Here is a 15,349-nt window from a genome sequence, read left to right on the forward strand (position 1 = left end):
ATGTGGCTCAGAGGAGATTTTATTTGGGTTGTCAAATACATAAAAGACTATAAAAGAAATTATGCAAATGTAAGATTTATATCTGCAGTGGTCCTTTTACAAAACTTTCAATGTGTGTATATGACTTTACTAACGAGAGGAAAAAGCAAGAGCCTGTTAATTCCACCTGAATGCACTTATTCTCATTTAATGTGTGAAGAAATCATTTTGAATTGAATTTATGAAGTAGGCTAAAATGTCAGTGTTTTCCTGATGAGGAAATAAAAACAGACAGCCTGTTATCTCGACCTAAATGCCTTTAGTTCTCATTTTAAGTGTCATGACAAGTGAGGAATGAAGTTAACATTTCTTGTTTGTCTTTCTTAAGATATGGGGTATGACATAAAACAACCATGAGTCTAGGAATTGCTTCTGTATTAACAGGATTTTTCCCACATTGAAACTATAATAGGACAAGCAGTTTTTCTGCAAAAAGGTCCAAAAATGTGGTCAACACTTGAGTGCAACCAATACTCAGAACAGAAAACACCAGTTAACATTTTGTCCACATACACACAGGAACCAAACTTAGCAAAATAACACTAATTTCAAGCTATTAAATAAAGCGCTATCTACAAACATGGTTTCTATAAGTTAAATCTTTAACCTTTTAGGATCATTGTGAAAGGATTTAACACCCATTTCACATCCATACTGGCAAAAAAAAAAAAAAAAGGATTTAGCAAAATCAGAATCAGGGAACATAGTTTCAAACAGCTCACTTATCTCAATGTTTAGCTACCCTGAGAAAACTTCACTAGCTGGGAAAACTAAATTCTGACCAGGCTACACAGTGTTGGTACCATGTTGGCTTCATCTTGTAGACCAAGAATTTTTCCCCCTCAAAATCACATTTGAAAATAAAGACTTAACAATGCAACTTTAAAAGTAACTGCAATTCAAGCCAATAAATTTTAAAGACCTATTTCAAAAATCAAGGTCTAAAAATTCTCATTGGATTTTAGACTTGAAGACACGGCAGACACCCTGCATAAAGGACTTTGATACCATAAAGGAAACCATTTTCATGACATTTTAAATCACCTTCACGTTTGAATGGAAAACCAAACCAAAAACAAGTACTGAACAAATCCAATACATGGACACTGCTTAAGGCCACTATTGTGTCTAAATCTCAACGTTGCATTCAGGGCGGAAAATCAACACCAGCCAAAAATATGTAAAATACGCAAGTGGCTGGCAAATTTCAATATTCATTCATCATTTACCTGATGGATTCAAAACAACAATTTTTGCACCCTAATGGCATTCTTATTAGAACTGCCTGCTTTCTAGCCTGGCAACATCATACAAATTAAATATGCTTATTATATCTTACAGAGCAAAACAAGAGCTCAAGTACATCTGGATACCAGGCTAGCTGCTTTCACACACTTCTGCCAAACATGCACACCTCTGAATTAACAATTTGTTAATTTAAAAAGTTCTTAGAGCATGTTATGAATTCACAGTCTGACCCGCCCTGAAAAATGTAAACTGTACATATAAATGACTCAAGCAATGGTGATAAAAACCTCTCATTTACTTTGTGTATCCATGTGTGAAGACAACTCACAAACACGCAGGGACACCAAATCAGTTTTTGTTTATACAAATATTTATTCTTCCACAAGTCTGCCACAGTTTAGATGATGCCAATCTGTAAAGAAGAGAAGAGGCCTGAATTACACAATGTTCATCAACATGGTGAAAACATCTGTACCTGCACCATCTGGCATCAGTGGTTCCTTTGAATGCATCACAAACATTCAGATAAAAAAAAGTTTACATCACTTGCACAGGACTTAACTTCTGAAAGCAACCATTATATCAAAATGACAAACATAATACCTTGTTAAATTATTTAAAACTCACCTTGTTTGCAACATCCAACGCATCATAATCTGGTGCGAGACGAACGTACGCCTTCTTCTCACCGTCGGGCCTGAACACGGGTCACAACAAAACAGACGCGCAAGATTAATCAATAGAGGGAGGATGGTAAGTGAAATCTATGCTCAAGTTTATATTTACAATGGGAGACAGTTAAAATGTGCCTAACACTAAATGCAATGACAGGAAATTTGTATTTAGTTTTGCTATAAACTACTGAGACTCTTCACTCCTGGATTCAACAGAAACTTGTGATTACAGTGAAACAATACTACTGACCACTGATCTGACTTAAATCATGATGAACGGTAAATTAAATTTGAGTGCACAAGATGGTGAACACAACTTTTCTTTTTTTTTTAATTAAGTAACTTATTGTTGCAGCTCTGACTCAAGTCCTAATACTTTTGAAATCATTGTTTCAGTCATTTTCAAGGAAAAAATGTCAAAAATTTACTGGTTCCAGCTTCTTAAATGTGAGGATTTCTGGCTTTTCTGAGTCATTTTGTGCCTGGGTTTTGGACTGTTTAACAAAAAACTGTTTGAAAATGTCACTTTGTACTCTTGGAAATTCTGCATAAATGACATTTTAGACACCAAACAATCCATCGAATAATCATGAAAATTATCAGCAGACTAATCAAAAATAATTGCTGGTCCTAGCTCCGTTCCGGCTTAAGATTTCTACCTAATAAAATAAATCTTAGATCTATGTGAATAAGATGTAGTGTAAAGTCTGTCTGTCACATTTAAAGGAAGATTGGGATTTGTTTTGTTATGTGCTTTTATCAAATACCAATACAGAGAATAAAGATTTCTACCTGATGAGGGTGTTCACTTTGGCGACGTCGATGTCGTACAGCTTCTTGACCGCGTGTTTGATCTGGTGTTTGTTTGCCTTGACATCTACAATGAACACAAGTGTGTTGTTGTCCTCAATCTTCTTCATGGCAGACTCTGTTGTCAAGGGGAACTTGATGATGGCATAGTGATCCAACCTACAGGGGAAAAACAGATTTAGGCCACAGCACTCTCATCTCCCTGGTTCTATGCCTCAAGTGTTCTCCACTATAAACGTGAAAATGTTTTATTTAGGTGCATCAGTACTTATAAAGGTGGAATCATGCTTTTTCATACTTTGATCGCTTTAAACCATCATGTGCACCAGGTTTTATCTGCATTTTTCAGCACCATGCTCTCACTGTAACTCACTTGTTCCTACGAGGAGCACTCTTACGAGGATACTTGGGCTGCCTGCGGAGACGGAGGGTCTTGGGGCGACGGAAGGTGGGAGAAGTCCTAATTTTCTTCTTCCGCTGGCTGTGTACGCCCTTGAGCACAGCCTTTTTGGCCTTCAGGGCCTTTGACTTGGCCTCAGTCTTGGCGGGGACAGCTAAGACAAAGAAATGACATTTGTTAGACTGTTGATAAGCTGTTCAAGCTCATCCAGGTGATAATACAGGGTTCTGATGTAAGACTTTTTAGGACCTGGAGCCACATTTCACTCAACTTGCAGAGTCATATTAGATCAAAGTGTTGTAGGCAAAAATGATTTTAACTTCTACTTCTTGAAGATGATATATTTTGTCAAGCAATTCGAGACACCATGCTAGCTTACACACCATGTCATAACACATTAGCTAGGTGTGCTCTGATAAATTCTGATGAGGCTGCACAGTTTGCATTTGTGGTTTGTGATTCGATATTGTTTTTGTTTTAAATTTGTTAGTGTTGTCAATATATTTTTCCCACAACATATTTCAAAGCAAATTAAAGTTAATGTAACTAACACACACACACACAAGCTTCCATCTAACATTATGGTGACAGTCCCAAGTCTCTGCCTAGCTACACTGCACAAGGAACGATACACTCATACTCCTTCTCAAGATAGCTGTTACTAGCACGAAAAGATCAAACACCCTCCGATTTGTCGACACACAACCACTATTCATCTCACAAACAAGAGGGTCAGAATACTCCACGTTACATTTAGCTTTCTTGTATTACTTGAGATGCTAACTTTCACGTGTAGCTGATACGTATGAAACACCGCTGAGCTGTAGCATCAGTGCTATCATTATCACGGTTAATCCACAAATGTTAGTTCATAATTATAACTACTGAGACTTCAAGTTAAACAGCCGCGTCCATGATAAGACTGTTTAAATACACGTGGATAAAATACATGCTCTAAAATAGACAGCTGCTTCGTCAATGCTAACATGCTAATATTAGCTTAGCATCACGTTCCAGCATACATGCCGGAGACGCAGTCTGCGTGAACGTTAACTACTCATTTTGACAGTTAACAGCGATACACAGAAATTATTTTAACCACCGTCAGTTTAACTTTATATTTCGGGCATATCCCTTGAACCTCCGAGGGGTTACTTCTAGAAATTGTATGAGTTATTCATTCAAAATGATTAGGTTGACAAACCTTCCTTCTTCACCTTCGGTGCCATGTTGAGAAAGGAAGATTGGACGGGGTTTCCTGCAGTATAATGCATGGGCGAGATCTCACAGCAGATGTATCGCGATAGTTGAGGAACTGGTTTAAACCCTCCCTCAAATGCATTCTCACACAAAATATTACATACGGAGAGCCACATTAAAGAAAACCCCACCCATTTAAAATTCTTTTCAGATCGAGTTGATACCGTTTTAAATTCCTGAAGTGTGTGAATTTAAAATCTGCAAAAGTACTGCTGAAATGTGCAAAATTTTACAAATGAATAGACCCTGAGTGTGTAAACATTTAATCCATACATTATTGAAGACTGTTTCATGTGTTTATCTTTTATCTTTATTTGTTATTTAGGTTATATCATTTAGAATTTCTATGCTTTATATGTTTACATTTATTTTCCCATTTTTTGATTGTTTAATTAGGCCTATATGGTTTTTTCTCTCTCTTTTGTTTTGTATGTTTGTTTTCTGACACACAAAAACATATGGGTCTCAATAAGTGTTGATGTATTAAAGAAGGATTCACATATAAACTATTTCTCAAAGTATCCGTACATCAATATTATTTGTAAGGGCAATACTTTGTTTTTGGAGGTGGGCCAACCTTTTTCTTTTCAGTGTAAATACATTTTACTTTGTTTTGAAGGCAACAAGATAAAAAAAAATACTTTCTTTGAACTACAGGTGTCAGAAAAACTTGATTGGAAATTGCTTTTAACCTGTTTTCAACTGACTATTGGAATATAAAATCACATTTAGTCATGTTAAAACAACAGGGCTGTGAGAGCTTATTTGTTAAATATGGCAGGCCTACCTTATTCATAATATTTGGTAGGGATATGACAATATCAAACTATCAATACAGCAATAAAAAGCACACAACACAATATTAATTGTGATATCAAGAATAATGACAACTTGATAAATATCCTTTATTACTGTAAATAATAAGTGTGATATGTAGGCAACAGCATATTTTTAGTATAAAATTTGTTTTTCTCTTAAACTTAGTGTTTCTGCTTTCTTTCTTTGTTACAAAATAAAAGAGACCAGCTATGAGCCAAATATGTACAAAAAAGCGTGGATGTTTGAATTGTGTACATACAATGGCAAAACAAAAACAATGCAGTAGTCAGTAGCAGTCATTTTATAAAATAAAATTAAAAAATAACCAAATAAAATAATTAGTAATATAATACCATGATACATGTTGTCATCACAGTCATCGTCGTCAATTGATAGATTGTTACATCCCTACTATTTGCATATTATTTGTGTTTTTTATGTGTTTGCTTGTTTCATGAAAAATAGCATGTGTTAGACATGCTGTCTTCACTTAAGCAACTATTTTGCAGAGGAGTAGAGAGGACTGACAGAGAGAAAGCATACTGCCTCTGGTCACAGATGACACCTATGTGGAGGCATAAGAAGCTAAAAATAGACATCTTCTGTGTGATGAAGAGGGCACTAAAAAGTCGGCTTTTGCTTGAGGTGACATAAGAATCAGTTTTCATTAAGCCAACATATAAAGTGGAATGTCAATAGACCCTGAATATTACTCCAGAGTGATTCATGGGTATTAAAAATCTTAAGAGAACTTGTTTCCTCATCTCGCTAACAAGATGCCTTCAATTATAGTTTATTTATTTTATTTATTTAATGAAATGTCTGACACTGCAACTGTACTTTTGATGTTTTGTACACAAGGGTTGGACATTTTGTGTGCTTGACATGAAGATAAAAGAAATCATTCATATTAATATTAAAAAATAGCTTAACATTATTTCATACCATATCACTGTACTTGGGTTGAACACAATCATTTATTACAGCCTTAAATTTTGTTATAAATAATGTTATAATATATTATTTTATAATATTCTGTCAGTATCGTAAGTGGCAGGTGAGCAAGTGTAACAAATAACAAAAATACACAAATACATATAAAACTGTTTATTTTATACTCTGATAATACAAAGCACAAATGTGAAAACAGCAAGAAAAAGCATTACAAAAAAAAAAAAAAAAAAAAAAAAATCCATGTCCAACTTCATATCAGACAGCCTGTACCACCGTCTTCTAGTCCTCTTGTGGCTTATTTTTCTTCTCCTTTTTCCTGGTGGAGAAAGTTGGGGAAAAATAAAAAAAATCTTAATTAGTTTAACCTGTTTTTGAGAAACATTCTCAACTTGTCCCTCATCTTACAACCTTTTACCCTGAAGTGAACTCACTTCAAATATCTGATTTTTATGTCTTGGGGGTAATCAGTGTTTAAAATGGACTTGATGTGCTATTATTTATAGAGATGCCAGTGTCTTTTTTGATTCTACAACTGGTGCACCAGAGTTGGACATTTCTCAGTAATAATTTTTCTGTTGTGGCATTAAGTCTGAGTTGAACCAAGAAGGATTAAACAAGATTAAATATTGGTTTAACTTTAAATTATGTTGCACCAATTTTTTAAACTAGCTCAAAATAAAGAATGATTAAATTTAAACCTCCCTTTAAAGCTTTTCATTAAATTTGATTCTGTTGCACCGAAACCAAAACTCCAACTTTTTTTAAAATTTGAGCCAGTATTAACTTTAAACTTCCACTTGAGGAGTTTTAACTTTTTGAGATGGATTGAGCAAAATACTCAAATTATTCTAAGAAAGTTGAGGGACAAACTCAACTCAGTTCTGTTTCATGATGCGTCTTTTCTTTCTTTCGCTCCAGTTGCTAAGTTTGTGAACAAATGTTTCTCAAAGGTAAAATTAGAGCCTCTCTGTCAAGCCATTGAGTAGACTCACTAGGGGAATGAATTTTACTGCTAGCAAGCAAACAATTTTTTTTTTACACTTTAGAGCTAGCTGGCGAACAATTTTATTTATTTTATTTTTATTTTTTTATTTTTTAGTAAACAAGGTAATGTTCCATTATGGAATAGACCAACATAACTCAATTTACTTTATTTTATTTATGTTAATTTGGATAAGCAAGCATCTCCATATTGATTTGACTCTTTAAACTCTTTAATTTTGGTTTAAATCACTAAACTTGGATTTACTAAACTAAGATTATTCTTGAAATGTGCAACAGAGCTCTGCTCAATCTTAAATCTGGATTTACAAACCTTGTTTAGCTAAACTCTGATCAGAACTTATCTTAGATTAAATGAATCTCTGTTGGTGCCACCCAGTCTAAGAATAATGTCTTTTTTAAAAGTGATTGGTGCCTTATAGGGAAGCACCATATAGACGCATTTCATTGGTTCTTTTACATGACCACAGACGATATTTTAGAGAAAGTTGCAGATTTTTTTGTTTCTACAGTAGGGATAAAAGCTTGGAAGGACCTTTCTCATTTGACAACTTTATTTGTGTATCAGTGTGGTCGTTTCTATAAATTGGAAAGATGTGAGCAAGTACAAGTCTGAACCACCTGCTAATTTTGCATCTTACATGTAAAATCTAAAGAAACACGACTGAAGCACTGAAAATTGACTGTATTGTACCAAAAACAATGGGAAAAATCTGTCACAGATAAAATGTCATCTCTTTTAGCATAAAACAGATAATTACATATGAATACAAGACAGACACACACACACACACCTTACTTTTTTAACTTGGCTCCAGAGGAATTTGATCCAGTCTTTTTGTGTTTTTCTGCTCCTCCTCCTTTCTGTGTTTCATTTCTTTTCTTCAGTCCCTTTGTCTTCTTTTTCTGCTGCTGCTCTGCCGTTTGAGATCCATTTTGCCCTTTCTGCTCTCCACCCACCGCCTTCTGTCCTTTACCTGGTGCTTTGCCTTTTTTCTTCATTAAGAAGCGAGGCGTCGTGCAAATGGTGCTTCTGTTGGGAGGTTTCTTCTCAAGTCTCCGCTTCACTTTGCTAAACACAAAGTAAATATCAGTGGAATATTGCAGCTATATTACCATAAAAGAGCAGGAATGTCTTTTGATGTTTTGGTGATTATGGAGATAAATCATCATTAAACATCCTCTTTACCTGTGTATCTTCTTGAAGCCAATCATGTAGTCAGGTACAGGACAGCCAGCTTGTTTTATGACATTAGCGATGCTATTAGAACGAGATGAGAGAAATATATTCAAAGAAAGTGTCATTAGTTAAACAGCTTCAAGAAAAACCTAAATGATGTGATGTGTTGCTTAAAAAAAACACTGTTAGGTAGAAGTGAACCAAATCCAAAAATAGGTTTTTCTTTTTTATGATTTTGGGGCTTTTGTCTTTGACTGCTGACAGCAGCGACTGACAGAAACTAGCAAGGTCAGAAGCTGAGGCGCTGCAGGTATATGGTTCGCCTTAGAGAGGTCAATCTTGAAGTTTTATTTCAGTGATTTAAGTCAGAGGTTCTCAACCTTTTTCTAACTTAAGGGACAGCTCACCCCAAAATCTAAATTACACATTTTTACTCTTAATTGATCCATCTATTATCCATAACTGCTTATCCTTGATGTGTCACAGGGGGCTGGAGCCTATCCCAGCTGACACTGGGCGAGGGGGGGGTACACCCTGGACAAGTCGCCACCTCATCACAGGACTGACACACAGAGACAGAGGACCACTCACACTCACACTCACACCTACGGGCAAGTTAGAGTTATCAATTAACCCATTATACTGCATGTCTCTGGACTGTGGGAGGAAGCCAGAGAACCCGGAGAGAACCCACGTGACATGAGAACATGCCAAGTCCGCACAGAAAGGTCCTGCCCTAATGCTAAGTGTGAATGCATGACACGTCATGTGTAAATTATTTTTCTGATTGCATTTTAGGCAGTCTTTTGCAATGTGTTTACTGACCATGTGCATATTGCAATGACAATGATTGATCACTTGTATCCATGTACCTGCGCAGCAGTGGTTTGTCATTTTCTGTGAAGAAGGTGATGGCCTTCCCCTTATGTCCAGCTCTCCCTGTCCGACCTAAGGAACAGCACACAGGATATGTGAGGGATTTTTTTTTACATAATAAATTACAATTAATCATTGTCAAAATTAATCACAGATTTTTTTTGTCCTCTGACTAATCAGTTAATGGATGCTCTTATTGTGAAATTATTCAATATGTATAAAAACTAACCAATTCGGTGGATGTACTCCACTGAGCTGGTGGGGAAGTCGTAGTTCAGCACGAGGTTGACTCCTTTGAAGTCGATTCCTCTGGCGAGCAGAGCTGTGCAGATCAACACCCAAATCTTACCCGAGCGAAAACTGCTCACCACATTGTCTCTCTGAAAATGAAAAGCCATAGAGGAGGAGGATTAATACAAGGCAGTGCTTCAGGAAGGACCATAATGCAGTGTTTAAGTGTCAGTGTGTACCTGCTGCTGTGTGCGGTCTGCGTGAATCACATCTACATTGATTCCTTCATACACCAACTCGTGGAAAAGCTCCCGCGCTCGGTCTATAGACTGCACAAACACCAGCATGGGAGGCAGGAAACCCTGAAAATGACATCCATAATGTCAGGTCATAAAGAAGCCTGTATTCACCCAAGTATTTTCTTACACTTAACTCTCTTTAATAGTGACAATTTATTTGAAAATTTCTAGCTTGAAAAGTAAGTCACTTTTTTGATGATGTCCCTCATAGCCACCAGTTTGCCATTCTCTGTCCCAACAAACAGCAGCTCCTGTTCCACCGTCTCAACTGCCGTGTTTCTAGGAAGATGATAAATTAATTTTTCTAAATGTGAGAAAAAGACAACATAAATGCACCAAAGTAAGGAGTTCAACATATAGATTATTACCTGTGTCCGATGTTGATAGACACCAGGTTGTCGAGGTTCAGGCGGCACCACTGCTCCACGTCTGATGTGCAAGTGGCGCTGAAAAAAGCCCTGCGCACCTTTGAACCAGAACAGGCCAGAAAAACTGTGGCGAGCTGCTCTCGGAAGCCCGTCTTACCGTCTTCAAACAGCTTATCGGACTCGTCGACAACCAGCCACTCCACACTGAACAGAAGACAACGATCAGTCTCTCATTTTTGCTTTTATTTGATTGGAGAAGGACACAAGAAACAAAAGGAAAGAGAGAGACCTCTAACACTGAGTGAGAGAGAATGCAGCGACTTTGTGATGACAACTAGAAATAAAAGGTAGCTCCCTGTTGTCTTTTTAATATATTAGCTTCAAATAAATCTTATGTATTAACAGGGTGTCTACATGTATCTGTAAGCTAAATGTAAGACTTTTTAATGCCACTGGTCAATTAGATTTAAGGCCAATTTTGCAATAAAACTAAATATCAAACATGATACAACAGGCCTAGGTATTCTTGAGAGTAAATACATATACTGTCAGTTCAAAATGACACTAACTGATTGTAATAAAGTTCACATGAACAGAGTAGTGTAGCCGGATTACCAAACCCAGAGTTAAGAGAGCCAGTTGAAAAAATAAATATCCCAGTGATTTAGTGTTACCTGCTGAGGTCGAGAGCTGGAGGATCCTGCTTGAGAAGGAAGACGAGTCTGTTTGGAGTACTGACGAGTATATCTGCACAGAGAAATGTAGGAGGTAAACAGTGAGGTAGAAGCAAATCACATTTTACCTCTACTGTGAAAACTTTTCCCAAGTCTTACCATATTTTTTGTTTGACTGTGGTCCATATTTCTTGGCTGCCAGAGAGGCTTTGTCTATGATGTGAACTCTAAAACCTACTCCCTCTGACAGGCGGAGCAGCTCTCTGTAGGTCTAAACACAAGACAATAAAACTGATTTAAACAAACAAAAAACAACTTAAAGGAGGAATATGTAACAATTACATGTCTAACTATGAGTCTTGATTCCAAACTGCCAGCTGGAGCCATAGACCTATATTAAAATAGGTTGAAATACTATTTAAAACATGATCTACGTTTGAAGCAAATTTATACACAGGGTTCTTTTTGTGGAGCAGTTGTCTAACAGCTAAGTTCCACCGGGAATGGCGGCGATCAGCCAGAGCTGATCATTCTTTGTGATTCCACCAGCAGCAGAACATCCTAGTAGCGGCTCGCTGCCACATCAACTAGCACAGAGCAGATCGAGCAGGCAAGAAGTCAGACACAGAAAAAATATAGAGAATCTGATGAATTTTCAAAATAGAAGACCCCATTCAGACTTGCGATCATAAAGACAGAAAAGAAACGATTTAACTACATAACCTACTTATCCATTCCAGAAGCACATAAGGGTAGGGAAAAGGACCAAATTAACAAAACCTGAGCAGATAGGCATTATCAGGCAGGCAAAACGCTCTGCTTCTGAAACACAACTGAAACACTGCTGGTGGCACCTGCAGCCCAGCCCTGTGAAGGACAGATTAGGTTGTGTACCTGGCTGGCCAGCTCTCTGGTCGGAGAGATGATCACGGCTCTGAAGCCCAGGTTGGCGGGCTGCTGCAGGTGGGCGAGCAGCGGGAGACAGAAAGCCAAAGTCTTTCCTGATCCTGTGGGAGCACAAGCCAGCACCTCCCGACTCTGATCCACAAAACAAACACATGAAAATAATCACAAAACCACCGTCTGTACACAGTTTACCAACCACTGAATGTGTGTGTCTCTGCACTCACGTGCATCATGAGTGGGATGGCCTGCATCTGTATTGGTGTCGGGGAGTTCAGTCCTGCCTCTTTGAGGTTCTGGAGGACACGTGGGTTGAGGCGATACTCTGTCTGCAGCTCCTCAAACGTGCACACGGGGTCAGGGACATCACAACCGTGCACGTTTATACGGTGTTGAGAGCGAATGCGATTCACCTAAAATCAAATAAAATCAGTGGTCCCTTTACTCAAAATTACAGCAGCAAATTTCTTTCACATTTCTCATTAGGGCTGAGTCTCACTCACTTTACTGTAATACAGCCTTTAAAACCAGGAGAAGACTACACTTCTGCCAGATCATGATGAAACAACATCCAAATTCTAAGACAAAATCTTGTCTCATATCATATTATTGATATAATACTGATATAAAATCCCCTTAATCATATTTTTGTGCTTCGAGTTTTGTCTCTATGAGGACCTTTTCCTGATGAAGATGCTTCATCATCTTCAGTGAGGATTTCTCCTTCCCGTTGCTCGGCAGGTTTTGGATCTTTCTGTCCAGTGAGGACGTCCAGGTGATGCCGGTTCCCTCCGTGTCTTTCAGCGATGCACCACCAGCTGCAGTCGGACAGAAGACAGCATTGATATAGAGCACTACATCACACTCATTTTATCCTCACATACCATTGTTGTGATGTGAACTTTCCATTAATCACATTGCGAAGACCTGCGTGTGTATAATAGTAGCATAGGGATAAAACGATTACCTTCTTCACAATAAACTTTGTGATGAAGGACATGATGCCAGTTCAAATCAGTGGGAGGTTTTCCAAAATAAAACTTGTCATGGAACATTTTCAGCACACAAAACCACCATAACCATGATATTAGTCATTATAATCACTATATAAAAATTACAGTCAACTATTTATAACTTTTGTTATTGAATCATCTACCAGTTAATTAATCTTTAAGATTATAAAATGAAAAGTACCCATCCCAAGCTCCCTGCCTAAACCCAAGGCAACATCTAACAATACTTGTTTTAAAGGCAGATTATGCAACATGTTCCTTGAAAAAAAGGAAAAACAGTGCATAGTTTTAAAAACACAATTCCTTTCGATCATTACTTATGGATCACTAGAGGAGTGTGGGAGTATCTGTATCTGCAGACACCTGCTCTCTGCCTGTATGTATGTATTATTTTGTTGTGCTCGGGATACTTTACCAACCCAAAACGTCAGTATCAGTCACTTCTTTTGAATGAGACACAATAACGAACTATCTTTCTGGTTCATTTACGAACTGCTCGGAAAAATCCTACTGATTGTACCTTCTGGTACAATCAGATCAAAACATCTGGAGATGACTACGGTCATCCCTTACCTTCCTCCTCCTCCTCCTCCTCCTCCTCCTCCTCCTCCTGGCTGCTTTTCTTCTTTTTCTTTTTCCTTCTCACATCTCTCTCCTCATCCATTTTCTTCCTTTTCCCTCCACTTTCACTCCCCTCTTCATATTCCTCTCCATCCTCATCCTCCTCAAGTCCTTTAGAGCTGCTCTGGGCTCCATTGGCTGATCCTGTGCCAAAGTAATCGATCGCAGAGAGCGGGTCTGAGGACGCGTCCACTCCCTGAGACCTGACAACCTGTAAAGTGAGACAGTACCGTCACTATCGGAATGTAATATGGTTGTACTGACATATTGTCACTAAAGTGCGACATTAAGGCACCAAACCGCCCTGAAATGTCAAGAAACATTCCTAAAAACAAACACTGCAGCACACTTCACGTTAGCACACATCGGGGTTAGCTAAAATAAATCAAACCGTGACTCCTGCTGCTGTCAGCAGTCACCATTTTGGTTCACTCCATTGTCAGCTACATATTTCAAGTTTACCTTAAACCGAGCAGCGTCTTGACCAAATCTCTTCAGGTCAAATTTAGCTCCTGCTCCGAGTTTCCGAAACAACTCAAAGGCGTCCATTCTGCAGCAGCAGCGTGGTCTGTCCGCATCCAGACATCACTAATCAACATCCGGATCATCCACCGGCAGCTCCTCCCCTCACCTCTGAACACCGCTGCCCCCTGCTGACTGACTTCAACAGCACAAGGGTTAAAGGGAAAATTCACTACTTTTTATTTTGATGTCCAGGCAGTATTGATTGTAAATGTAGTCAGTTGAAGCTATATTGCACAGATTCTCAATTTTAGTAAGCCAGGGACAACTTAAAAGATAGAATATATACCGAGGAGTTCCTCTTGGATTAGAGACAACCAGCTTCCACCATTAAAGCAACTAAAACTAGATTTTGGAGGGCCATCTGGACAAAATCAGCAGTGTTTCTACTGTAATAACATCAAAATATACAGTCAAAAATAAAACCATCTAACTGAAAATTTTCTGCTGTTTTGGGAAAATGTAATCTCAGCCAGGGGCATGTATGGATGGCCACCTGAGAAATACTAAGGTGAAACAACGTTTAATGAATATGATGTATGTAGGGGAAATAAACAAAGAAGAGTTTGCTGATGCTATCATTCTAACCTGACTTTCAATGAAATTAAACTTGAATCCATTTTTTATTTGTTGCTTCCACAATTATTGCTTATGAGTGCAAACAATTGTGGGGTTGGGGTTTCAACATTTTACAGCTTCTAAAGTGGGGCATGATAAAAGACTTGAATAACTCTCAAACCAGACTGTAGGAAATCATGTGTTTATTGTTGTGAACATCAAACATGCTGCACAGATGTTCAGTCTGTCGGTCTACAAAGCGTCATCATTGCTGTGGTCACATAGACAACGTAGTGTACTTCATAATATGAATTACTCTGTAATCATTATGACAGCACAATAAAATAATTAAAAAAAGAGGCATTTTCAAATACAGACCGTTTCTTCAGAAAGTATTCAGACTCCTTCACTTTTTGCACACTTGTGTAAATTTTATGTTCAATAATCCATAATGACCAAGTGAAACACGTTTTCACCACCAGGCACCATCTTAAAGTTTGTTATGGAGTGTAGATTGATGGCCCCAAATGACAGTTTTATCCATTTAAAGGTCCAGTGTGAAATTTTTACGGGGATGAATTGGCAGAATATTGCAAAAATTTAATATAATATTCATAAGTATGTTTTCATTAGTTTATTATCACCTGAAAGTAAGACTAATTGTGTTTTTTGGAGCCATTTATATCTGCAGAGGGCACAGGTCCTCTTCCATGGTCATGTTGCCTCCCCATATTTATAAAATAGCCCAGAACAGACAAACCAGACACTGGCTCTAGAGTTTTGATAACTAAGTGCAAATACAGTGAGCCAGCATAAGTTTGAGAGCCACACAGGAAAAACCATGAGGATTTGTAACTGGTCTCATAAAACTTCTAGCAATTTTTGAGCACCAAATTTA

At 37.8% G+C, this 15,349-nt stretch overlaps 2 protein-coding genes and 1 non-coding gene across 4 annotated transcripts; all 3 read right to left on the reverse strand.

Moving 5' to 3' along the window:
• Positions 1-1,635: 1,635 nt before the first annotated feature.
• On the reverse strand, positions 1,636-4,491 carry rpl23a (ribosomal protein L23a). The gene is made up of 5 exons (XM_084731211.1): positions 4,376-4,491; positions 3,145-3,325; positions 2,754-2,930; positions 1,915-1,984; positions 1,636-1,699 (listed from the first exon to the last, which is right to left on the reverse strand). Exons 1-5 carry the CDS (start codon positions 4,443-4,445, stop codon positions 1,685-1,687), a joined length of 513 nt encoding a protein of 170 aa, XP_084587337.1. The 5' UTR covers positions 4,446-4,491; the 3' UTR covers positions 1,636-1,684.
• LOC146319002 (small nucleolar RNA Z17) lies at positions 3,027-3,098 on the reverse strand. Its single transcript, XR_014771613.1, has one exon. It is a non-coding gene; the product is annotated as a small nucleolar RNA Z17 (small nucleolar RNA).
• Positions 4,492-6,342: 1,851 nt separating the features above from the next.
• On the reverse strand, positions 6,343-13,935 carry ddx52 (DEAD (Asp-Glu-Ala-Asp) box polypeptide 52). 2 transcript variants are annotated; one of them, XM_084731212.1, is made up of 15 exons: positions 13,834-13,935; positions 13,356-13,582; positions 12,416-12,557; positions 11,965-12,150; positions 11,729-11,872; positions 10,994-11,105; positions 10,835-10,907; positions 10,161-10,364; positions 9,981-10,071; positions 9,733-9,855; positions 9,492-9,642; positions 9,259-9,334; positions 8,396-8,467; positions 8,006-8,278; positions 6,343-6,520 (listed from the first exon to the last, which is right to left on the reverse strand). In XM_084731212.1, exons 1-15 carry the CDS (start codon positions 13,918-13,920, stop codon positions 6,484-6,486), a joined length of 1,998 nt encoding a protein of 665 aa, XP_084587338.1. In that variant the 5' UTR covers positions 13,921-13,935; the 3' UTR covers positions 6,343-6,483. The 2 variants fall into 2 exon arrangements, with proteins under 2 accessions (XP_084587338.1, XP_084587340.1); XM_084731214.1 differs by having other exon boundaries at positions 12,416-12,555; positions 13,324-13,582.
• Between the last annotated feature and the right edge of the window lie 1,414 nt (positions 13,936-15,349).

This window comes from Lutjanus erythropterus, chromosome 11, assembly GCF_056507025.1.
Source record: "Lutjanus erythropterus isolate fLutEry1 chromosome 11, fLutEry1.hap2, whole genome shotgun sequence".
In the NCBI taxonomy this organism is placed as follows: Eukaryota; Metazoa; Chordata; class Actinopteri; order Lutjaniformes; family Lutjanidae; genus Lutjanus; species Lutjanus erythropterus.

Bases quoted from the DNA above. Each gene is read 5' to 3' on its own strand.
- rpl23a (XM_084731211.1), bottom strand. From the start codon at position 4,445: ATGCATTATACTGCAGGAAACCCCGTCCAATCTTCCTTTCTCAACATG. The intron at 2,931-3,144 runs GTGAGTTACAGT...TTTCCCCTGTAG, and splicing joins AGTGCTCCTCGTAGGAACAA to GTTGGATCACTATGCCATCA. The intron at 1,985-2,753 runs GTAGAAATCTTT...ACCCGTGTTCAG, and splicing joins AAAGTGAACACCCTCATCAG to GCCCGACGGTGAGAAGAAGG.
- ddx52 (XM_084731214.1), bottom strand. From the start codon at position 13,920: ATGGACGCCTTTGAGTTGTTTCGGAAACTCGGAGCAGGAGCTAAATTT. The intron at 11,106-11,728 runs GTACACAACCTA...TCTTGTGTTTAG, and splicing joins CCAGAGAGCTGGCCAGCCAG to ACCTACAGAGAGCTGCTCCG. The intron at 8,468-9,258 runs GTACATGGATAC...TCGTTCTAATAG, and splicing joins GACAAACCACTGCTGCGCAG to CATCGCTAATGTCATAAAAC.